Source organism: Peromyscus eremicus, chromosome 14, assembly GCF_949786415.1.
Source record: "Peromyscus eremicus chromosome 14, PerEre_H2_v1, whole genome shotgun sequence".
Classification (NCBI taxonomy): domain Eukaryota; kingdom Metazoa; phylum Chordata; class Mammalia; order Rodentia; family Cricetidae; genus Peromyscus; species Peromyscus eremicus.
This window is the reverse complement of record NC_081430.1, coordinates 48,413,480-48,438,710: the sequence shown is the minus strand read 5'-3', so window position 1 is coordinate 48,438,710 and position 25,231 is coordinate 48,413,480. Positions and strand designations below refer to the sequence as shown.

General features: G+C 39.1%; 1 protein-coding gene across 1 annotated transcript in view; it reads left to right on the top strand.

Annotated features, from left to right (window-relative positions):
• Window positions 1–25,231, top strand: part of Rps6ka5 (ribosomal protein S6 kinase A5) — a 158,118-nt gene that overhangs the window by 120,822 nt on the left and 12,065 nt on the right. The window contains exons 8-13 of the mRNA XM_059279256.1: window positions 13,781–13,931; window positions 17,057–17,218; window positions 19,614–19,739; window positions 20,107–20,240; window positions 20,872–20,965; window positions 24,417–24,587. Of these exons, the coding sequence (XP_059135239.1) occupies window positions 13,781–13,931; window positions 17,057–17,218; window positions 19,614–19,739; window positions 20,107–20,240; window positions 20,872–20,965; window positions 24,417–24,587 (838 nt within the window). The remainder of the gene's footprint in view (window positions 1–13,780; window positions 13,932–17,056; window positions 17,219–19,613; window positions 19,740–20,106; window positions 20,241–20,871; window positions 20,966–24,416; window positions 24,588–25,231) is intronic.

Genomic DNA, 25,231 nt, shown 5'->3' with positions numbered 1-25,231 from the left:
CTTACTATTTTATAGTTATTTATTTATAGTATAGTATAGTATAGATCAACTCCAGATTGATCTATAGATTCAATACAACTACAATTCTAATTCCAACTGGCTTTTTTGGTTTTGGTTTGGTTTTTTTTTTTTTTGTGTGTGTGTGTGTGTGTGTGTTTTAGTATAAGAAATTGGCAATCTGGTCTAAAACTCAGGTAGAAATGAAGAGGACCTAGACTAGTTGGATTACCTTTGAAGAAGAGGAAGAACAAAGTTGATTTCAAGAATTATCATAAGCTGTAATGATTGCACACTTTGGTTTCAGTGTCAAGACAAACAGATGAATTCTGAGTAATTTGCATACCTGTAATCCCAGTACTCAGAAGGTATAAACAAGAGGTTTGCTACAAGGTCAAGGCTACCTGGTCAACATTGTAAGTGTTAGAGTAGCTCCAGCTACACAGCAAGACCTGTTCTCTGGAAAATGAAAAAAGAAGAGAAAGAGGAAGGAGGAAGGAAGGAAGGAAGGAAGGAAGGAAGGAAGGAAGGAAGGGGAAGGGAAGGGAGAGAGGGTGGGAGGGAGGGAGGGAAGGAAGGAAGGAAGGGAGGGAGGGAGGGAGGGAGGGAGGGAGGGAGGGAAGGAAAGGTGAAAGGGAGGGAGGGCAGGAGGGAGGGAGGGAGGGAGGGCAGGAACAGAAGATAAGCGAAACAGAATAGAGCCCAGAAATAAAACTGTGTGTACAGGTAACACACTTTTGACAGAGGTTCAAAGATACCTGTCACTTTGCGGGGCATGGGGGCCTTCTCAATTAATGATGCTAGAAGCACTTACTACTCAGATAGGAAAAACGTGAACTTCAATAAATGCTTACTACTATATAGGAAAAAATCAGTCAAAAGGAAGTTATAACTATAAAACTTCTGGAAGAAAACATTTTTAAAAATCTATAGGGCTGGGAGACGCCTCAACAGACAAAGGTTCAAACCTAGTGACCTGAGTTCAAGCCCCCAAACCCACATAAAGGTGGGAGCATACTCCATAAAGTTATCTCTGACCTCCACCTGTGCTTTGGAGCTTGCACCCCCCTCCACAGAATTAGCTAATTTCCTAATTCATTGTGGCCTTGGGTAAGCTAAAAAGTTCTTAAGTAGAGCAGTCAATAAATAAATCATTTATAAACTAGACTGTTTCAAGATTAAATACTTCCATTCTTCAAAACATTAAAAAATGAAGGCAATAAGTCACTGAGAAAGTTTTAATCACTTGGGTGGTGGTGGCACATGCCTTTAATCCCAGCACTCGGGAGGCAGAGCCAGGTGGATCTCTGAGTTCGAGGCCAGTCTGGGCTACAGAATGAGTTCCAGGAAAGGCGCAAAGCTACACAGAGAAACCCTGTCTTGAGAAACCAAAGGAAAAAAAAAGTTTTAATCATATATCTGATAAAGGTCTGGTATAGAAAATATATAAACAACTCTAAAAACTTAAATCAACCAACCTCATTATAAAATAGACAAAAATATTGAACAGACATTTCAGTGAAGATGATCAGTGAGTGGCAAATAAACATGTGAAAAGATGAGCAGTGCCATTGGTCTTTAGGGAAACACAGATTCAGACCACAGTGAAATACTCCTATGCTCACTAAGCTGGTTGTGAATAAAGACGGTGGCCATGCCAGATGCTGGGAAGAATATGGAGGAAATGCAAGGGAGTGTGAGTAGGGGCCACTTAATAGTATAGTATCAATAGTACAATGTTAGAAAATGGGCAGTTTCTTTGAAAGCAAAACATTATCTACTACATGAACCATCCATTCTAGCCCTAGGTATTTACAAGGGAAAACAAAACACATCCTTTCAAAATCTTGTACAGCAAGTTATCCCAAACTGGAAATAACCCAAGTATCTGTCAACAAGCAGTTTTAAAAAATTATGGTGTATCCATGCAAATAAAGAGCTACTTCACAGTAAAAGTGTACAGTGTATCAATACAAACAAGAAGTTGGATAAATCTAAAAATAATTGTACTGAATGAAAGAAACCAGACAATATAGAGTGTTTACTGTATGATTCCAGTTCTGGAACATGTCAGCTCATCTATTTTAACAAGAAGCAGAATGTTGATTGGTGTGGGAGTGGTAAGGGAGAAGAGAAGGAAGAATTCACAAAGGAACATGAGAAACTTTGGAAGAGAATAGGTTTCTTCATCATCTTGAGTGTGGTGCCAGTTTTACAGTTACATACACAAGGCAGGCTTCATTCAGTTACATTTTGTGTGAATTTATTGTGCATCCATTGTACATTAATAAAGTAAAATAGTAAGATGTACCATTTCCAGGACAAACTCAGAAGTAGATAACTTCAATATTTCGGCTTACTTAATACCTAAGTTAAACAAGAAGAAATTTTTTTAAATCAGCTGAAATTATACCTGTTTCAAAATTCTAAATACTGTTTTTAAATTTTAACTCTAAATGGATTTTTGACAGTTTGAAAATTCCTCAGATGGGGTGTGGTGGTTCGTATCCATCATCCAGCTGACCATGGAGTCACAAGAGTCACAGAGTTGAAGCCAGCCGAGGCAGAATTTTGATACTCCATCTAAAGTAATTAATAGGTTAATTTTTAGAAAAATGCCTCGAAATTATAGGAAATGTTGGCCATCATTATGAGATGATGAATTTAGGTCTTGGTTTCCCTTCCCACTCTAGTTCTGTCTGCCTGTAGAGAAGTATATTGCTTATGATAGCAGCAACTCTTCAAGTGACAGTCACGTTTAAATTGAGTGTGTTTCCTTCCCTTCAACCATTTGGCATTCTGGTTTTAGCAAGTGAAAGATCATGAGTCAAAATCTGTCTGGGAACTTTAAACTAGAACAAATGGATGCGCAAGAATTAAAATAGAATTTCTTGCTGGGCGGTGGTGGCGCACGCCTTTAATCCCAGCACTCGGGAGGCAGAGCCAGGCGGATCTCTGTGAGTTCGAGGCCAGCCTGGTCTACAAAGTGAGTTCCAGGAAAGGCGCAAAACTACACAGAGAAACCCTGTCTTGAAAAACAAAACAAAACAAACAAACAAACAAACAAAAAATTTCTTCCTTTTAATCAGTTGTCTATTTTGTCATGTTATTTCTGTTTAAAACTTGGTGTTGACAGGATAATTTGGTGGCTTTTGGTGACTGAATTGTCCTACTTCACCTTTTCCTTTTAGGTTAATCATTTTGATTATCTTTACTGATATAAATCTCTCATAGTTTGTTCTTTTAAATATATAATCGAGATAAGTGTGTCATTCATTATCTTGTCTCTTAAGTGTTTTAATTGGTGAAGGCCTTTTTTCATTGAGTTCTTACATTCATTACTTAAGAATTTTGTTTTGAAACAGGGTCTCACTATGTAGTCTTGGCTAGCCTTGAATTTACTATGTAGACCATGCTGGCCTCCAATTCATAGAGATCCACATAGCCTTCTCTGTACAATCAAGTAACCCCCCCCCGCCCCCACTTGACTGTTAAAACTCAATTTCTCTTCAAATGTAGTCCCAATAGATACAAGGACCAGTCCAGCCTGAACTTATTTGAGTGAATGTCCAATAAAACCGTGTCCTCAGGTGAACTTTTAAGGATAATCCCCTATTTACTATTTTATGTCTACATAATTGGGTGTGCATTTGATTAAAATTAGATGCATAATAAAAAAGGACATACACAGTAGAATTATTTATATGACCTGCCCTATCAAACAAAACAGAAAATAATGTCACCGTGCCCCTTAGTAACCATACTTCTCTTGAACACTATCAAAGAAATCTGTTTGTAAGAATCCTAGCAGTGAGATCAAGACCTGTCCCTGGCACTTAGCTGGCTTTTGGGAACTTGTTCCCCCTGCTGGATTACCTTGCCCAGCCTTTATGCTCAGTCCTACCTCAACCTGATGTGCTATACTATGTTCAAGCCCATGGGAGGCCTGCCCCTTTCTGAATGGAGACAGAGGAGGAATGGGTGGGTGGGGAGGGGGGTAGATGGGAGTCAGGAGGGGGAGTAGGGAACAGGAGGTGAGGAGGGAGGGGAAACTGTGGTCAGTATGTAAAATGAAGGGGAAAATGTTTAAAAAAAAAAAAAAAGGAATCCCCAAACAGTAATGGGGGCTTGGGCCCTTGCGTATCTTCACTCTGGTGGCCTGCCGCTCCCCTGTGGTGTGTTCTGATTTGTATATATACAATATAGCTTGACTTTGAATACAACTTGCTTGCTGCCTTTGCAGTCTGTGTGAGTCTTTTTATTTCAAGTCTTTGACTTAGAGTTCAAGAATCTGGAATCAACTGGCCCAGATTCCTAACCACTGGTAACAACATTGCTGCGGGTAATTGAAGACAATTTTATGTAAGATAAACCTTTTCAGTTCTGTTGACTATTCATAAGAAATTATTTCAGATTCCTCATATCTTGGTACCATTTTAGACAGATGTTAACTTGTTAATTTAGCCTTGAATGGTCTCTGTTTAGCTTTTTGTATGCCTGTTTCTTATCTTTATCCTTGTATGTATGTATCATGGACTTTTATTTCTTATGTGTCTCCCACTAGCTTTCTGTCTGTGTAGAACTTTGTCTTTTAGAGCATGTCTTTACTGCTGAACAGGACGATGCTGCCCCATCGAGAGAGTCAGTTCTTCTATCTCGTCTTACAGTACTGAGGCTTTGAAAACCATGATAAATTATTATCTTCTTACCTGAGAACCAAGATAGAAATGTTTATCTCCTGCTCTCCCATCATCTCTTGACAGCTTTCTTTTCTTTATCTAGTTTTCTCTGCCTTTGAAATAGAGAATGCATTTGCCATGAGATGTTTATTTGTTGTTTCATTTTCCCTCAGTAAAGTATGCTATATTAATGTTTCATTACATTGTTATAAGTGTAGTGTTATTAAATCTAGGCCTATCTATTATCAAAAGTCTAGGCAGTCCTTAATATTTGCAGGTTCCACATTCTTGTACCAACAATAGATCAAAATATTGGAATAAAATGCATTTCAGAAAGTTCCAAAAAGCAAAAATTGAATTTAATGAATTACAGAGTACTATGCTAAACCTACATGAATATAAGTGATACATAGTTCCTGCTTTAGCCTCTTACCTTTCACAGGATTCAGTCTCTAGTTGCATTGCTTGAACATTGCCCATTTCAGAGCTCAGTCACTAATGTGTAGTTAGATCTATAATTGATATATCAGTAGTGAACAAGTTTAGATTTTTTCTTATAGTTATCCCCTAAATACAATACAATGTAATAAGTGTTTATACAACATTTATATTGTATCAAGTATTAGAAATAACCTGGAGGTATTTTAAGTATATGGGAGAGTGTACATGGGTTGTGTGCACATACCACATCCACATCATTTTGTGTAAAGAACTTAGCATCCTCAGATTTTTGTATTCCTGGGGCTCTGAAACTAATACAAGTAGCAGTCAGCTAACTGTAGTTTGCAGGCAGCGTTCATTCTGCTTGCCAATTTTGTTTTGTTTCTACAGTTTGTTTTTGTTGGGGAGAGGATGGGTGTTATGAACTAAGAATGCTTTTTACATTCTTTAACAGTAAAGTTCATGATGTGAAATTTAAATCTGTGTCCATCAGTAAAATTTTGTTATAAAACATAGCTATCCTTGTTCTATAGTATATTTTCTCCTACAGCTTTTTACAGCAGCAGCAGAGTTGAATAGTGAACACAGAGACCTTATAGATTACAAAGCTTGAAATACTTACTGCCAGTCTCTATTAGTATTCTCTTGCCTGTTAACAAGTAACAAATTGCCTCAAAACTAAGTGGATTAAAATAATATACATTTTATAGTTTCTGTGGTTCAAGAATTTAGGGCACAGTTCAGCTGCATCTTCTACTTGAAGGCTGTGGTCAAGAGTCTTGGCTAGGCTGTAGTTATCTCAAGACTCAACTAGGAAAAGATATGTATCCACACTCACATGGTTGTGGCAAGATTCAGTTCCTTATAGACTGGTGGAGTGGAGACTTAGTTCCTTGTTTGCTGGTGGCTAAGAATTGTCTTCATTCCCTTCCTGTGTAGGCTAGCCTAATGTGGCAGCTTAGCCCATTTAAGCATGTGCAACCTCATCATGAAAGGCATTTAGTCCAGTGCACACCTAAGGGTCTGTGAATACAGAACTGACTGTGACCTCTAGGGATCATCGACATTTAAAGTCTGCTTTGCATTTGTACTTTATGAAAAAGATGACCAACTCCCATTTGGGTGATTAATTTATTGTTGTCCTTCCTAGGGCTTTTTTCTTCAGAGAATCATTTTAATATAGTGATTTTCTATGACTTGCTCTATCTTTTTGACTGAAAAACAGGCCAGTAATTCTGATGTATTTTATATTTTCTCCAGATTTATTTGTCAGTTACCATCTTGAATTCATTGAGTCTTAAAAGTTTGTTCCATTTACAAATGACTTTTGGGGAGTTATGTTCAAAATGATTGCAAGTATACTGGGTTTTGGTTGTTTAAGAATAAATACACAGCTGGACATTGTAGTACACATCTTTAGTTTCAACACTTAGAAGACAGAAGCAAGCAAATCTCTGTGCATTCAAGGGCAAGTTAGTCTACAAAGCAAGTTCCAGGCCAGCCGGGGTTACACAGCATCAGAGAGAGAAAGAGAGAAAGGCAGGGGAATAGATAATTTATTTTCCCTTGGCTTTCGTATGTTCTCAAGTCTTTATGATAAAATTCTTTATTAGCTTGTTATGTAAAGCCCTTGATTCTGAGTTTGCTCTTTGGTGTTTCCTTCATTATAAGCATTATCAGTCATTGCTTCCCGAGTGTTTTGTTCATTACCCAAAGCACCTTAACATTTTCCACCATTGCTCTTCTTCTGTATATTGTTCTGCAAGGCACAAAGTAGCTTTGTACTAAATCCCAGGAGCAGAAGGGTTGTGGCAGAGAGGGGAGCAGAATATTGTAAATGACCCTTCTCCTAGCACACATTTTGTCCAGGATGGTGTCTTCCTTCCTCCATCATCTTTATTATCTTCTTACTCCTGCTTCACTTACACAACACACAGGGATAGGGATAAAACATGCTGTGTTATTAATTGCTCTGAGGTACTCCCTTGAAGTGTGAGGTGTGGGGCAATTGAATCTCTGAATAAAACCTCAGGATAATCAGACTAGCTTTGGAAGAGGTCCATTAGAAACACCATCTATGTGGTTATTGTTTTCTGTCACACACACACACACACACACACACACACACACACACACACACACAGCCCCTTAGACTCCTTTACCTAAGATGTAGCCTTTTGCCATTTTCACAATGTTACCCCAATGGCAACACTTTATCAACCCGTATACCCCACCAATACCACCAAAAGCCATTACAGTATTCTGAAGTATAAAAGGCCAGCCTCCTACATTATGGAAAGGACCGTGGAGGGAAGAAGTAGCCTTCTATAGTCATGTTCCCCAGATCTTGGGTATGACCTGCTTTTTCTTGTGATCTTATGCTTCTCCAGACCCTCCTAAACTGTCCTGTTAGATGAGAGTCTTGTATCTATACTCTGGATCTTCATCTACTTAGCAATCATTTTAAAAATCCATTACATTCTTCTGTGGGCTCCAAGTGTTACCTTTGTTTTTATTGTCACGTGATACCACTTGGTCCCAAAGAATGCCAGAGTCTGGGTACTATCACCATCCTCTAGCCCCTGTTAGAGAAAGGTACTCTGATAACAATGAGAGTGGATTGGAACTAGGAGCTTCAAGTCAAGAGCCATAGGAAAGGTGATGAGAACCTAGTTTTTACTAAAACCTTTCCCAACACAGTTGAAGACGCTTTCAGGACATCTGATAAACCAAACCCACCAGTGATCTATCTTATAGCGTATGAGAGGAAGGGCAGTAAATATTAGTTAATACTTGCCACTTTTAGACAGAGTTCTACAACTTCATATAGGCAGGAACCTCTTCTCAGTATAGTTCAGTCAGACATGCATCTGTTTGTTTCTCCTGCCTGTGAGAAACAAGGATTCTTTCCTTGACCACCAAAAGTGGTGGCAGGAGTAGGTATGTGTCAGAGGCTTTCCAGGAAGAGGATTAGAGACATAGGAAGTGTATGGCATGCAAGAGGAAGCTAAGATAACTTGTATAAAAGTGAAGAGGTATACAGCAACACACCACTTAGTGACAGGGATATGTTCTGAAAGCATATCACGTGAACATTCTAGAATGAACTTTGACTAAGGTAGCTGTGTTCTTACTAGGCAGTGTGGTCTTTGGGGACCATTATCATGTTTGTTATCGGATGACTTCCTGGAGAGATGAAACATTATTAAAGTACATAACTGTATTTATAACTCAGGCAGAAACTACTGGATGACTGGGTAGGCAAAGATTCTTCAAAAGCAGACAAAGCTCCCACATAATCTTTGCTTCCAGTGAGTAAACAGCTTTGGCTGAGGGAGGTACAAGCTATAGGGACCAAGTGAGGACTCCATAACACCCAAAGTGAAGTGACAGCCTGGAATGTTTTGTCCCCTTTGAGGCCAGTTCCATGTCTAGAGGAATGTACCCTAGTGGAATTGTCACCATAGCCCCAGTAGCCAGGACACTAAATGGTAGCATCTAAGCTGAGAAGTTACCCACATTATGCTGGGTAAATTCTCAACCCTGACAAGTAGGCAGCAGCAGCTGTTGTTGTACAGATCAAACAAACAAACAAACAAAAAAACAGATCCATTTGTCCTAAGGACCCACCCAGCTGCTGTGAGGTTGGGCGCGATAAAGTACTTGGTGACTGGGATGTTACTTCATACTGTCTCACTGGGAATGCTTATTTCCATGCTCTGTTTTCTTTCCTGGTCTGGTAGATGCTCATTTCTGATTTAAAAAAAAAAAAAAAAAAAGGCTGTCAAATTATGGCCTACAAACAATAGGAAAATATATTTAATTAGTGGAATATATGCAGAGTATTTTCTCCTAAGAAGAAAGCAAAATATAATGGCTTGGTCCTTGTCCTAAGTAAACTTATGTAGTATGTAGGAAGATATAGGAGAAATTCATGAAAAATCGTATCAGGAGCTTTGATAAATGTGTGAGTGGTAAGACACTCTGAAAGTACAAAAGAGGTGTGGTTCCTTGGGGACCAGGTTGTCAGGGAGGTATTCATAATGGAGCTGCGGCGTGGGCTGTGCATAAGGGGAAAAGAGAATGCCTTGCAGATGGTGACAACTGTGTACAGTGGCACCCTAGGGCCTGTGCATGGAAAGTTCTAGATTCCCTTGTCACACTGTGTTCTCAGTGAATCTGTGAAATGAAGTTCATCTTATTCCTGTTCTAAAAGTAATGTTTATAATAGTTTAAAACATGCACAAGAGAAGCTGTCAGTAACAACACCCAAAATTAGTCATAATGGCACACATCTAAAATCTCAGTACTTTAGACATGAGACAGGAAGATCAAGAGCTCAAGGCTTAGCTACATAACCAGTTTGGGGGTTGGGCGGGGCTGTCATGAGCTACATCAGATGAGACCCTGTTTCAAAAACAGACAGACAAGTACTGCCCCAAAGACAAGCAAGATTTATTTATTTATTTATTTATTTATTTATTTATTTATTTATTTATTTATTTATTTATTGAGACAGGGATTTTCTGTGTAGCCTTTGCTGTCTTTGAACTCGCTCTATAGACCAGGGTGGTCTCAAACTCAGAGTTCCGTCTGCCTCTGCCTCCCAAGTGCCAGGATTAAAGGCACTTGTGCCACCACTGCCTGGGGACAAGCAGAATTTAATTTTTCTTGGCTTTTTTTAAAATTATAGTTTCGATCTTTGAGAATTTTATACAAGGTATTTTGATTATATTCACCTCTCATTCCTCCCCCTAATTTCTCTTAGAGCCACTCACTCATTTTTTAATAACCCATGGAGTCCAATTTGTGCTGTCCATAATACTCGTATGTGGGGCTGTCCTCTAGAATGTAGTGACCTACCAGAGCCACACCCCTACAAGAAACTGACTTTCCCTTCCCAGAAGCTATCAATTGTCAGTAGCTCCTCAATTAAGGGTAGGGCTTGGGAGCCCTTCCTTAAACAGAATATTTTGATAGGTACTATTTTAGACTTTTTCATTGGTATAGTATTTTATTCAGACTAGGAATTCTGCATTCCATAGGTGTAGCTGGAAAATTTTCTCTCCGGGTCCTGCCAAGCCCTGGCAGTCTGACAGCCCACTTATAAAATAAACACACAGATGCTTATATTATTTAAACTGTTCTGCCTAATGGCTCAGGCTTCTAACTATCTAGTTCTTACATCTTAAATTAATCCATTTCTATAAATCTATACCTTGCCTCGTGGCTTACCGGCATCTTCACGTGCTGCTTGTCATGGCGGCAGCTGGCAGTGTCTCCCCACCCCCCCCACCCCCCGCCTTCCTGTTCTCTCAATTCTCCTCTCTGTTAGTCCCGCCTATACTTCCTGCCTGGCTACTGGCCAATCAGTGTTTTACTTATTGACCAATCAGAGCAACACATTTGACATACAGACCATCCCACAGCACATAGGTTTTGCTTAAATTTTATCGTAAGCATTCTCCAGTTACCAACTTTTTGTAAACATAAGTTTGCAGTGGCTATAATATACTGTTAAGTGAACACCTTATAATAGCTTACCCACCCCTTTTTAGTATTAGCAAAAGATGAGAGTGAGGTTTACTGAAATCTTTCTAACTCAGGGTGGCTTATAAGTAATTCTGTGATTCTGGTAACACATGGAAACCAGACCATGAAAGCCAGCAACATTGTCATGAAATGGAAAAACTGTAAAGTTGAATGATCAAACCTATGTGTCATGGTTTCAATAGGAAGTGTCTCCCCACAGGCTCAGGTGTTGAAAGCTTGATCTCTGTTGGTGGTGGGTGCTGTTTTGGGAGACTGTGGAAATATTAGGAAGTGGGGCCTAGTTGGAGGAAGTAGGCCATTGAAAGTTGTGTCTTGTCCTGGACCTTCTTCCTATCTCCACTTGCCAGCTTCCATGAGATGTGTAGCTTTTGAAAGTTGAATCTTGTCCAGGCCTCTTCTTCCTATCTCTGCTTGCCAGCCCCCATGAGATGGGCATCTTTTCTCCACTACATCTTCCCCACCACCATCAACGTAGTAAGCCTTACCTGAGGTCCACAGTAACAAAGCCAACCAACTGAGGACCGAAACTGAGACAAACTCTTCGTTTTAAGTTGTTTTACTTTACCCAGTAGGCTCAAGGACGCTGTAAGAGAAAGGTCAACCTGAGTTAGGTTCTCACAGAGTAAAGGCTAAATATACCTTTTTTCCTCACCACCTCTCACTGACTGAGGACCCATCCTGGCCCTGCACCTTTGCAACAGGAATAGGTTTCTGATGTTCTCCACCTCATGAAGTGGTATGGTACCTCCTCCACACCAAATGAAGTGATACCCTACCACCCTCATTCCATAGGCTCCTTCATGCCTCCTCCCCTCTGCCCCCGAGCTGAGGGGGAGTATATGTCACCATCTGCCAAGGTGACCCCTGGTTTTGTCCATATTGTGACTTGGGATTGACTCCTGTGCTTCTCTACACTTCTTCACCAGTTTCCAGCAGAAGTTCCTTCAGATTTCAGCCCACCTTCTTCCTGTTGTGCTACCTACCTCATAGCACCTGTCAGCTCTCTGCATATGGGCATGCTCTCCTGCACACCCTTGTGGGTTCGTGTGTGCCTGACACAAGCCCTCAGCTTGGGCCACTGTCAGTGAGCATGACAACAGAGCCATCTCTTGTTTTCAGGTGCTCCTCCTCTTGTGTTCTGTGTGTTTTAGGACTGGATGTTGTTCTTCTCTGTTCTAGGTACATAGTAGATAGACTTCCCACAGACATTGCAGCTATGCTAAAGCTTAAGTAGTGGATGACATAGAGTTGGAACCTAAGATGACAGCAGCCGTGATGCGTATTTTCCTACCCTGATGCAGCAATAGGCAATGCCATCAACACTTGATGCTTGTCTATCCCTAGTCCTTTACACAAGGAATTTTTTCCTCCAAAAAGTACAGCAAGCGTATAGAAATGGGAAAGGCTGTGTTTGGTTTTCTCTAAGAAAGGGCCTCCGGTTTCTCAGGTATGTCTGGGTCTACTCTAAGGAGAGGTCTGCTTCTGCTGGAGTTGAAAACCCTGCAGTCACTGAGCAGTAACAGACAGTTAGATAGCAAGAGCAAAGTGGCTTATTCCTCTTCTTGTACCAGTCTTCTCTTTGGTTTCCAGAATAGCGTTTTTGAAATAGAATTAACTTTGATACTAACATCATTGCTATAATTTTCTGCCAAAAATTATAGTTCCAGTATCATTTCATGATTCTCAGTAGCTAGCTGATATAACTTCTCTGTCTACTTCCTGGTTACATTAAAATGAGGGACTATAACAGTAGTTCACACTTATTAAGCATTTGCTGTATACCATGTACTGCCTTGGTCACTATTCAAGTCTTTTAATTCATGATACTTTAGGTAGATACTATTGTTACTCCCATTTTGTGGGTGAGAAAACCGAGGAGCAAAGGATTCATTAGCTACCTCAAGGTCAAACAGCCAGTAAGGAACACAGCCAGCTTTTAACCTCCATCTGGCCTTGAAGTCCATGGTTTTATTATACTGTGCTTTCATACATTTATTTTGTAGGGTTTTTTTTCTGCCTGTTTTTATCATTGTTGTTTGGTTTTTTGTTTTTGTTTGTTTTATTTAGGTTTAGATTTGTGGTGCTGGATAGTAAACCTAGGAACTCATACTAGCCAAGGGCTTTCCCATTGAGCTATATCCCCAGTCCTGTAATAGTTTATTAACTCTTACAATGCAAAAATCTTGTAAACCCAAATAATGAAGCTTGTTACCGTGTGTACTGTGTTAAGGGTCTCCATTTCACTGATCTCATTGTTTTCTCATTAAATTACTGAGGTGAAATCATACACTTAGGTGGTTGTTGTTGTTGTTATTGTTGTTGTTTAATATGACCACAGAATACGTTTCCCAACAAACTTGGTAAACACATTTTCCGCTGTCTGTGACTCCCACTCCTCATGGACTGGCTTGTCTGTGTTGTGATAGCACGTGGGGAAGCGGATGCTTTCACCCCTGAGAAACCAAGCTGAAGTTTCGGACAGTGAGACTTAGCTCATAGTCACATGGCTCTGGCTGTTCTGTCCTGGCTGATCTCCCTTGTTCCCATTGGGTCTTTAAGGATGCTACTCAACTGGGAAGAAATGAGGTGGAGGGGCACTATAGTTTTCTCTTGACTTAATTCACCTGAAGTTGTTCAGACTTGTTTAAAGACTTTTGTTTGTCAGAGGATCATTCTAAACTGTACGTGGGAGGTGTAGTCTAACCCAAAGCTCCCCCTTTTTAATTTTCTCTAGTGAGATATTTGAGATAATAGTTTCTTATTAAGGTTGACTTATGCTGAAGAATAATCCAGTGATTTTCTTTTAATTCCTGTTCATCCCTTTATTTATCTGATTGATTGACTTGTTTGTTTGTTTGGAGGTAGAGAGGTGGTACACGTGTGCCTTGCCCTACGTGTGAAGATAAAGAACAGCTTATAGGTCTAGAGACTGAGTTCCAGGACTCAGACCTGACAGCAAGTACTCTCATGCTCTGAGCCATTTCCCTGGCTGCTCATCTTCAATACACGGTTCAATTTCAAAATGTTTCACCACACTTGTTTTCACTAAAATATCCATTGCTATAACTTTATCCTCTGCTTGTTCAACAGTAAATTTTGTCTGTCCACAGGAGAATCTTAAAAAGTGAGCCTCCATATCCCCAGGAAATGAGCGCTCTAGCTAAAGACCTGCTTCAGCGGCTTTTGATGAAAGATCCCAAGAAGCGATTGGGATGTGGCCCCCGGGACGCAGAGGAAATCAAAGAACATCTCTTCTTTCAGGTGAAATTCAGGAGATGAGTGTACTTAATCCCTCTTGGGGTCACTTCTTCCCTTCACCTATACTTTAATCCCCCAATTCTTAACAGATACCGTTTAGGAAGGACCAGAATTCTACTTTTGTAGACGTGAAGCAGTAGGAATGAAGAAAGTTACATTTTCTCCACAGTGATGTCCAACCCCTGACACTGAGACAGGATGCTATCAGCTACAGAGATCATGCTTGAAAATGGAACAGTTGAGTTGCCAAAAATATTGCCCCCTGAATTCTCATGTTTTGCTCAGGTTTATACTGTTGAGTTAGGCCACATTCATGGCCATTGAGGATTGTGTGTGGCCTGCAGGTTGGACACAGCTGGTCAAGTTCTAAATAATGGTTTCTGTAGATGACTTTAGAATCTGCTCAAGACTGAGGAGATGTGTATCTCTTGTAGGAGTTTATGAGCTATTGTACCGGGTTTCACCTTTGGATCATCAGTTCCAGTACCTCTTCTGTTTCCATGAAAAATCATAGAGTGTTCTGAGCCTGCCTGTTTCTCAGTCAGTGCATGTGACATAAGTTTCCATTTGCTTTCTTTGCTCTGTAAAATGCTTTTCTTCTGAAAAAGCCAAGTGACACAATTCCACAGAGCACTAGCACATCTGCCAGTTTCATTTGCTCAGTTTATTCTAAGCAGAGGCTAATCAATAATGGGGGGAGTGTTTAATGATTTCAGTCTAAACGGTAAAACCTGGGGTAACATGGCCTTGTTTCTAAAATTCTACACATATTCCTTCTAAACGACTTCACATATCAACAAGCATGACTCTAATGTTTAATGATCTGGAGAATTCATCTACATTATATGCTCTTATTATGTAAACTTTTGTATTAATAGTACCAGAACAAATGAACAAAATATAGCAAGCAAAGAAGAAACAATTATTTCAAGTAAGCTTTCATAGTGCTATTTATTGCTTTTTAAATATTAAAAAAAAAAAAAAAAAAAAACAAGGCTGGGTATAGCTCAGTGGTAGAGCACATGCCTGGTGTTCATGAGGCCATAGGTTTTGTCCCCTACATGGGGCTGGGAGGTCGTATCCTTATTGAAAATGAAATCTCTTTTTCTCTCTCTGTGAACAGAGTATTTATTTTAGTCTATCCAAGCATTTTTTTAAAAAATATTACTGTAAAACTTAAAAAGTTCAGTAACACAGAAACAAACACATTTATAATAAAATGAACTAAGTATTGTGCGTCGACTGAGAAATAGCACTTTTTGAACAAACATTATATCTGGTTCATATTTTGGCTTAAAAATTAACAAGTAGGGGGAGCAAGAGGAGGGATGAGAGGGGGATCTGTGGCTGGTATGTAAAATGAATAAAAAAATTTAACAAGTAAGTAAAATTGAAACAGAATGTCCCCATTGCCTTTTTTTTTTACAACGTTTTTATTGTTCTCCGTGCTTATGAATGTTATAGTATGTCTTTAGAAAAGGGGGTATTTATCTTCTCGATAGCTTGGAATAATAATTTTGATTTATGTAATTGCTTTCATTTTTAAATGATAGGGGTAGATCAGAAATCTACAAAGATCTAAATGGTCTTTCTTTATAATGGTATAGAAGTGAGAGGTATCATAATAGCATTCAATTTTTTACATATTGAACATTCTTCTGGTAACAATATGTTTCTTTAAATTACCCCTTTATTCTAGAAGTTTGTTATTTTTAAAGATTCTTTTAGAAATTTTAGTGTGTGTGTGTGTGTGTGTGTGTGTGTGTGTGTGTACGTACGTACATACGTACGTACGCCAAAAGACAGCTCCTGGGAGTCAGTTCTTTTCAACAGTGTGGACCCTGAGGACCAAAGTCATGTTTGGCAACAAACACCCTTACTTTACTGAGCCATTTCACATATCCTAGAATTTCCCTTAATGTTTGTTCAGTAAGTGAAGCACAAGCCATATGCCTATAATAGAAGTCTTTAAAGCCATACAGAGGAATGAACACTAACTAGAAAGTGGATACTATTCTAATCTTTAAGATTTGATTCTAGCTAAGGATATTTTGACAGAAGGAGCATAAATAAACAGAGGGTTGAACTTGAATAATACAAAACATGTCAGTTACTCAGACGGTGCATATGGAGGGAAGACAAGAGGCAGTATCTAAATATTGATTGGGGTTGAATGAGAAAAGACCTACTATGACAGTGTTATTTAAACCTCAAGTATAAGCAAACCCTTGACTCTCCGGTACTTTTACTTCATAATCTGTTCAGGTGACCCAAAGGAAACCCAGTGGAAGGGTAGAGCTTAGTCAACCCCTAGAAAACAGGAGTTAGTATCACATTTCCAGAGTGTGTTGAAGCTCTTTATAGCAGTATTTTATGGCTTGAGGGACTCATTGGTTTGTTTGTTCGTTTGTTTGTTTGTTTTCATTTTGGTTTATTTCTTTTCTTCCAAAGCTCAGGACAAAAGTAATTTTTTTTCTGTTATCTCTGAGGGTGATCCAGGGTGAACCAGAGTGTCTTGGTGCCCCCTAGAGGACACTTGAGATTCCTGAGGTGGGGAAGCAGCAGGGCCCCTTCCAGATGCTATAGTCTGAAAATGGGATTCTGCCTGGAAAAATTATATTTTTAATCCTCAGTTTGAAGTATGCACTCTTACTTTTAATCCCATTTACTAGTAACTAAAGTCTCATCCAGGTGTGGTGGCACACACTTTTAATCCCAGCACTTGGGAGACAGAGGCAAGCAGATGTTACATAGAGCAACAGTTCTCAACATGTGGGTCACTTGACCCCCAAACCTTTGATCTGGGTCACCTAAGACCATCAGAAAACACAGATATTTATATTACAATTCATAGCAATAGCAAAATTACAGTTATGAAGCAGCAGTGAAAATAATTCTATGATTGGGGCGCAACACAACATGAGGAACAGTATTAAAGGGTCACAGCAGTAGGAAGGTTGAGAACCACTGACATAGAAAGCCCCAGGCCTGCCAGAGCTAGAGTCCCTGTCTAAAAAAAAAAAAAAAAAAGAAAGAAAAGAAAAGAAAACTTCATTATGTTTGTTGTTCATAATGTATTTTGACTTTTTTGATTTCTCTTCTATCCCAATCTTCTTTCTCTGCTTTAGAAAATAAATTGGGATGACTTAGCTGCCAAAAAAGTGCCTGCACCATTTAAACCAGTGATCCGGGATGAGTTAGATGTGAGTAACTTTGCTGAAGAGTTCACAGAAATGGACCCTACCTATTCTCCTGCAGCGCTGCCCCAGAGCTCTGAGAGGCTCTTTCAGGTAAAGTTCCAGTGTACTAGATGTGCTTCAGAAGAAAGTCAGTGTTCTCTAGTAAAGAGGTTTGGTTGGCATCTTAAAATCCCGATTCTATAATCTCTTCAAAATTAAATGCAGACATATGTTGAGGTTCTACCCTGAAGCTTACAGTTTGCTACGTAGCAGATTTATTAGTTTTTATGTGTCTGTTTTTGTTTTTGCTGGGGGGTTGTTGTTTGTTTGTTTGTTTGTTTGTTTTAATGGGATCTTTTATTTGTTTTTTTGAGACAGAGTCTCACTATGTAGCCCAGGCTGTTCTGCAGATTGCTGTATAGACTAGGCTAGTCTTGAACTTACAGGGGTCCACCTGCTTCTGCTTCCCCATTGCTGCCATCAAAGTTTACACCAAAAAACCCAGCCTGTGTTTGTTTTTTATGAGTAAATATTTACTTTATACTTGAGAATTCATGCATGATCTCTAATTTTTAAAGTCTTAGAATGACAGTCTGTCATCTCGTCTAGCCTGCAGGAAGCTCTGGGTTTCATCTTTAGCTCTGTACAAAACTGGGTATAGTGGCACACCTATAATCCCAGCATTCCAGAGTTTCAAAAGCTCAAATAGTAAACTGAAGGCCACCCTAGGCTAAAGGGAACCCTGTCTCAAATAAATAAATAAACAAACAGTATTCTTAAAGACTGGGTTTGTATGAGGATTATTTGTATAGCGCAACAGGGAAAGGTGAGGAAGGCTGAGGAGGGAGCAGATGTGAGCAATGCACAGTGACAGCGGTGACAGTGTTCATTGTCAACTCCGCTGAGGAGTCCGAACAAGGGACTGTCTAGAGTAAGTTGGTGTCTGAGCATGCCTATGAGAGATTTTCTTTCTTTTTTAAAAAATTTTTATTTATTTAATTTTTAGTTTTTCAAGACAGAGTTTCTCTATGTAGACTTGGCTGTCCTAGAACTCTGTAAACCAGGCTGGCCTCATTCATAGAGATCCACCTGTCTCTTGCCTCCCAAGTGCTGGGATTAAAGGTGTGCGCTGCCACCACCTGGTAGAGATTTCTTAATTGGGTAAACTGAAGTGGGAAGACAGACTCTGAATTTGGGCAGACCAGGGGTGGGTTCTGTTCAGAACGAAAAGGAGGAAGGATGCTGAGCACAAGCATGTGTTATTCTCTGCTTCTTGACTCTTGAGTACAGTGTGGCTGGCTGTCTTGTAGCTCTTTTCTCTGTGCCTTCCCTGCAGTAATGGACTGCAACCTGAAACCGTGAGCTAAAATAAGCCATTTCTCCTCAAGTTGTTTTCACCAGAGTATTGTTTAGAGATTTATTTTTAGGGGTGTGAGTGTGTGTGCATGTGTGTGTGTGCATGCACGCACACATACACATGGGTGCAAGTGCCCGCAGAGGCCTTAGGAAATTGTTGGATCCCCTGGAGTTGAAGTTACAAGTTGTGAGCTGCCTGACATGGGTGCTGGGAACTGAACTCAGGTCCTCTGAAAAAGTAGTATGCACTTTTAATTACTGAGCCATCTCTTCACCCCCATGAGTGAGTATTTATGTATGTATGTAGGTATATATTTATTTTTGCCAGAGTATTTTATTACAGCAATGTGTGTTTGTGAAAATTTTATGATAAAACACATTGTTTTGTATCTTTACAAAGTTAAAAATAAAGAATTTTTTCTTAGGAAAGGTTCTTTATCAGATATGATAGTCTGCCTATTGAACTCAGTCCCAGCTGTACTTCTCTGACCACTGTAAGTGTGTCTGTAGTGTGGTTTAATCTGGACATCTAGAGTGTGCCTCTTGCTTCTCCTATGTCACTGGGGTACATGGTCAACCATGTGTAGATGTTTGTTGGTAAACTAGTAAATGTCCTTGTACAGAGTAATCGTGCATCATTTATCACTGACTTATCATACCATTCTCCCATTGGGCTTACTATTTTTCAGAAACTCAATTTTAAGTTTAGTTATTCTAAAAACACAGAATGCAAATCCAATAATTGCTAAATTAAAGATAAACCTTAATGAAACTTGTTGTTTTTCTAGTTTGAAACAGTACTTGGGTCACTTTATTTGGTGTATTGACTATATCTTTTTTGAGATCAGTTAAGTTTATAAACCAATATTATTATCAGTGCAAAAAAAATGACAGGCTTGCATCAGATTTGGGGGTAGACTAGAGAGGAAGTCTTTCTACCTTTAGTTTTGAATTGATTTAGTTCCACCAGAAGATGGCATTATCTCCTTCTGAAAAGCATTTTCTGTTAAGTTTAAAGCTGTATTTTGAACGAAAGTAAAATTATCTTCATCTGACCATTTTTTTCCTATGAGAAGAAATCATCACAAACTAGACCATGCCTAACTGGGAAACTACAAATCTTTGTTCTTTACCGCCTGTTTCTTTTTAGGGCTATTCCTTTGTTGCTCCTTCTATCCTCTTCAAGCGTAATGCGGCTGTCATAGATCCTCTTCAGTTCCATATGGGAGTTGAACGCCCTGGAGTAACAAATGTTGCCAGGAGTGCAATGATGAAGGTATATAGGTGTGGTTGCCTCAGTGATGTATCTGTGGCTTGTGTGAGTGTTTAAATCCTAATTGATGTTCTTAAGTCCAGTAAATTTAATAGATTATCATCAACTAAAGGGCAGTTTTAGAAAATGAGTAAGTGGAAATAGCAATGTTTTCCCTAAAGGATGGTTAACATCAACTTGTATGAGCTTCTTTTTATAGTGATAGAGGACAGTGTATCTTGAACAAATATATACATGACTATATAAATACATTAAATGAATTTTAATGATTAAATTATTACATTCAAATTTGTTAATTTATAGCTTCACATATCCTTTGTGTATTACTACTAATCTTTTATTAAATTAAATGGTGTTGATTTCTTATCAGGACTCACCATTCTATCAACACTATGACCTAGATCTGAAAGACAAACCTTTGGGAGAAGGAAGTTTTTCGATTTGTCGAAAGTGTGTTCACAAAAAAAGTAACCAAGCATTTGCCGTCAAAATAATCAGCAAAAGGTATGGCCAGTCCTAATGGTTCTTAGGTATGTATACCACTCAGTGAGTTCTGTAAGTTAAGATTATGGAGAAGGAAATCAACTGTACATTGTAAGGCCTTTTACACACAGCCTTAACCGTTTACCTTATTAGCTGATAGGTCTAGCATTAGGATTTTCTGATGAAGTAATCAATTGTGGATATTAATCATAATCTGTTATGTTTTCATGGCAAAATTTTCTTGTGGTGATGATATATTTAATCAGATTTATAGATTAGTTGAAAGTTTGAAATACTTTTCTCCAAAATTATTTAGCCTCCTGGAAGCTTTGAGAACAGAGAGCAAGCCAGCTAGTTGTTCTGGTAATGGATTATTACCTTCATGATTGCATAATGTTACCAAATTAACAGGCAAGAAGAGCAGCCGTTTCTTTGTAAGACTAGTTCTTTTCTGACTCAGTGGGAAATTTTTCTTTAAAAAAATTTGGTTTTCCTGGTGAGTGGTGTGATTCATTACTTTTGTGGAAATCTCATTTTGATACTTTGACAAAGGTAGTCTATATGCACTGTAAATAAAAACAATTAGGGATGGGATACTGGTGTAAAAATCCGCTGGAAGAGATAGGTAGATGTTAACTATTTGGTTTTGCAGGATGGAAGCCAATACTCAGAAAGAAATAACAGCTCTGAAACTATGTGAAGGACACCCCAATATTGTGAAGCTTCATGAAGTTTTTCATGATCAGGTATTTCACAGGCTCCGTCAATCCATGTACATGTACTAGTTCATGTACAGGGTTCAACTTCTCACCAGTTTTATTGGTGCTGTTGGTGAGAATCAGGGACATATCATTTCATCCAGTCACCACTAGGAAGGGAAGAGAAACCAACACACTCCTCCCCTCTGCCTCAGTTCACCCTTTCACACCCGCTTTGCTCTACCCATTGTTGCTGTATTGACATGGTGGATGCCAGAAGGGTAAGAAGAGCTCACTGTGCCACTGTGGTCACAGATTGCAGTGTGCTTATTGTGAGTGCAGCTCCACCCTCCCATCACTTAATCAGTGCTTATTCAACACTTGGGGATTTTAAGCCTTCAGCATTCTTCTCACAGCTAGCATCAAACAGACTCTTAAGCCCAGTTGTCGCAGGCTAAAGGACAAATGGGAAGCAGAAGGACAAAGATGCTCCCTTGCATCTTGTTCCAGGTGGCAACATCTGCTCAGCCTCCAGGACAGGTCCTTCTCTGATGTCTTCTACCTTTAGTTCTACTTTCCAACGGAAGTCACACATGGAAGCCTGTCACTTGGACATGGGAGGAGTATTGTCACCTCCCATGCCTGAAATTGCTCCATTCCAGTATTCTTTTCTCTGACTTGGAACAGATGTCACAGCCTTCTCAGGACAGCATTAAGGCACAAACGCTAAAACTAGTCCTCAGTATGTTTTGCTCTAATTTTAACAACAAAGGATGAGATTCTTAGAGGTCATGAGACTTGTACCAGGATCATAATTAGTGAAAATCTAGTAGAGAGAACCTGTTCCAGGCAGTTACCATTGTGTTGCTATGACATTCTTGACTAGAATAGCTGGGACTTTGTTCTGAGTACCATAGCTAAGAGTGACTCACCATGGTAATCAGGTGGCAGCAGCAATACATCATAAATACAATGTTTACTGCCAGTTATGCAGTATGTGGTCCAGTCACTGTACCATAAACTCTCCATGCATCATCTTTGTCCTTGCCTTAGCACGGTGAACTCAGAAAACAAAACTCAGGAGGTCAGTAACAGTTTCACAGTTTGTTGATGGTGGGACTGGTATCTGAGCTCCACCCATTCAACTTCAGAACTCAACAAACTTTTAATTACTTTGCTCTGCTATCTTAGAGGAGGCAAAAAAAACAGCCTTTTTATGTGAAGTAATAAACATCTAAAATGGGTATCTTCTTCTCCCTCCTCTTGTTCTTATGAGAAGGGATGCTTTTGAACTCTGAGAATGCTCTCCTTGCCCTTTCACTACTCAGATTCTCATGGGAAGAGTGAATCCCCTATCTGTTTGAAACGCACAGTAAAAGGTAGTGTCCTGTTGATGCAAATACAGAGAAAATTGACCTCTCAACCAAGAAAGTGATGGATGACCTCAGACACCTCAACCTGTAGTTTGCATCTGTGACCCTCACTGTATCTCAGCCCAAACATTGGCTCTTGGATCTTCTGACTAATGTCTTACCTCAAGAATTACATCCCTAGTTTTTAAATTTATGTTACAAGTTGATTATTGGCAATTTTTTAAAAATTTAAGAGTCACTAGAATAGAAATTTTCTTATGATACAGTACTACATGTAGTAGTATAAATATAATAATAATTCTGCTATGTACTTGTTGAAATATGTGTTTAGTTTTTCCCATGATAATGACACAGTTGATCCTCATATTTATACAGTCCTATTTTCAACTAGTAGTGATGTTGAAAGGTGGGTCTTCAGCCTTTGGCTGTACAGTAATGCAGCTCATTTTGTATGCCATGATCTGTTTTACATCCTCTATTTGTTCCTAATTGCTGCTATAACAGATTATCACAAACCTAATATGTTCACTATTTAAACAATGAATGGAGATAACAAGTCCAAAATTAGTCTTACTGGTTTGCTTCTGGAGGCCACTTATTTTCTTTGGCTTATTGCCCGTCTGTGTAGTACTCCAATCTCTTGCTTCCGTAGATTAATCTCATACCTTAGATGCTGGTGAATAATTCAGGGTAATCATCCCATCTCAAGAATCTTAATCATAGGGACAGGAGAGATGGCCCAGTGGCTAAGAGCACTGGCTGTTCTTCCAGAGGACCTGGGTTTAATTCTCAGAACCCATGTAGTTCCATGAGATCCATTGCCCTCTTCTGGTGTGCAAACACATATGCAGACAAAACACTCATATACCTATCTACCTACATACATACATACTTAGAAAAAAAAAAAGAATCTTAATCATGGACTGGGCTTGGTGGCACACAATCCCAGCACTCAGAAACAGAGACAGGCAGATCTCTTAAGATTCAAAGCCTGGGGTTGGGGATTTAGCTCAGTGGGCAAGGCCCTGGGTTTGGTCCTCGGCTCCGGAAAAAAAAAAAAAAAGATTCAAGGCCTGCCTGGTATACATGGTAAGACTCTGTCTCAGAAACATAAAACAACAGCAATGAAGAATCTTTTTTTTTTTTTTTTTTTGGTTTTTCAAGGCAGGGTTTCTCTGTGTAGCTTTGCACCTTTCCTGGAACTCAACTCTGTAGACCAGGCTGGCCTCGAACTCACAGAGATCCACCTGCCTCTGCCACTGCCTCCCGAGTTCTGGGATTAAAGGTGTGTGCCACCACCGCCTGGCAGAAGAATCTTAATTATGACTACAAAGTTACTTTTGCCCTCCAAGATAAAAAAAAAAAAAAACACACAAATTTGGAGATTAGGACATGGCTCTCTGGAGGGCCATTATTCAAGGTACTTACTACCTGGAGCTTTTCTTATTACCTGCATTTTATAGTTACGGAAAAGTCCTAGAGTTTATAAAGGTAACATTACATCCTGAAGTTCATTTTTGATAGCTCCTGTGCTATTTTCTTCATGGGGATAATGCAAAACATAGTAAATATGTAACAAAGTATTGAATCAAGATAATGCCAGTAGAGTCAAAAGCAATTGTTTTAAAAGAAACATACACAGTGAGTTACGGATATTTGCAGTGAATGTCTACAGTAATCCTGTAATTAATCATTGAGCCCTGAAATTATCAAACAAAGTAAACTTTCAGTTAGATGAGTGTCAGCAGTTGCATGTAACACTAGCTGGTAATCCTCTGGATCATTTACCATTATTGATTATCAGATTATTGTCAGGCTCGGTTCACATTTTTAAAATGAAAATATAAAAACTCGAGAGAAGATTAGAACAGAGTTCAAATGAAAGGAAATGAATTAAAGGGAAAAATTGTGAAGATTTTGCTGAAATACTTGACACTTTTTCATTGCCAAAATAGAATTCTAAAAAGCTACATTATCCTTTAGCTCTTTGTTCTAAGTGCAGGGATTGTTGTTGGCTGTTTAAGCAAGGGATTGTTTGAATTTACTGATCAATAAATAATCTATAGAGGAACACATGTCTGCACATTTTCAGTGAGGCCCCATATTATTCTTTTTCTTCTTTCTAGCTTCATACATTCCTCGTGATGGAACTTCTGAATGGGGGAGAGCTGTTCGAGCGCATCAAGAAGAAGAAGCACTTCAGTGAGACCGAGGCCAGCTACATCATGCGCAAGCTTGTCTCAGCTGTGAGCCACATGCATGATGTTGGAGTGGTGCACAGAGACCTGAAACCTGAGGTATGACTGTGCCATCTCCTCCGGTTCCACCTGCTGTCACTGTTAGCTGCCCTCAGGTAGTTGTCAGGCTCTGGGAGGGCTCTTTCTCTAGAGCCAGTAAGTAAACACTAGAAGATGTTTCTTAGCTGTTTTTTCCCTTTCTCTTCTCTTTTCTGTGTCAGTCTAAAATAAATTTGTCCTCTTTTTTTTCCCTGTTGTCAGCTGATCATCTTGAGGTTATATTTGTAAGTGTGAGAGCCTTTTATGGGAAAAATACTTCATGCAACACTTGTATACTAAAAATAGCAGTAGAAATTTTTGTAGCAAATAATAATAGCTCTTCTATATGTATTCCATCTTGGGGACTTTGTTCGTTTGATGATGTATTTTGAAACCTCATTTTTCACATTTTTAGATCAAATTGATAGCTCCTAAGCAGTAATGTACATAATTCTGTTCTGCATAGTTACACGTGAAGAATTAATAAGGCTGTCTTCTCTATATATATCTCTATATAGCTTCTATATGCTCACGTACTGTGGTATTTATAGACCTGAAGAGCAATGCAGAGCAACAGCTTTTTATGTTTCTTTCAGAAAGTTAATGAAGAAGGTTTTAACTCAGAATGATCCATTTTTGGTATCAAAAATAAAAAGAAAGAAAGA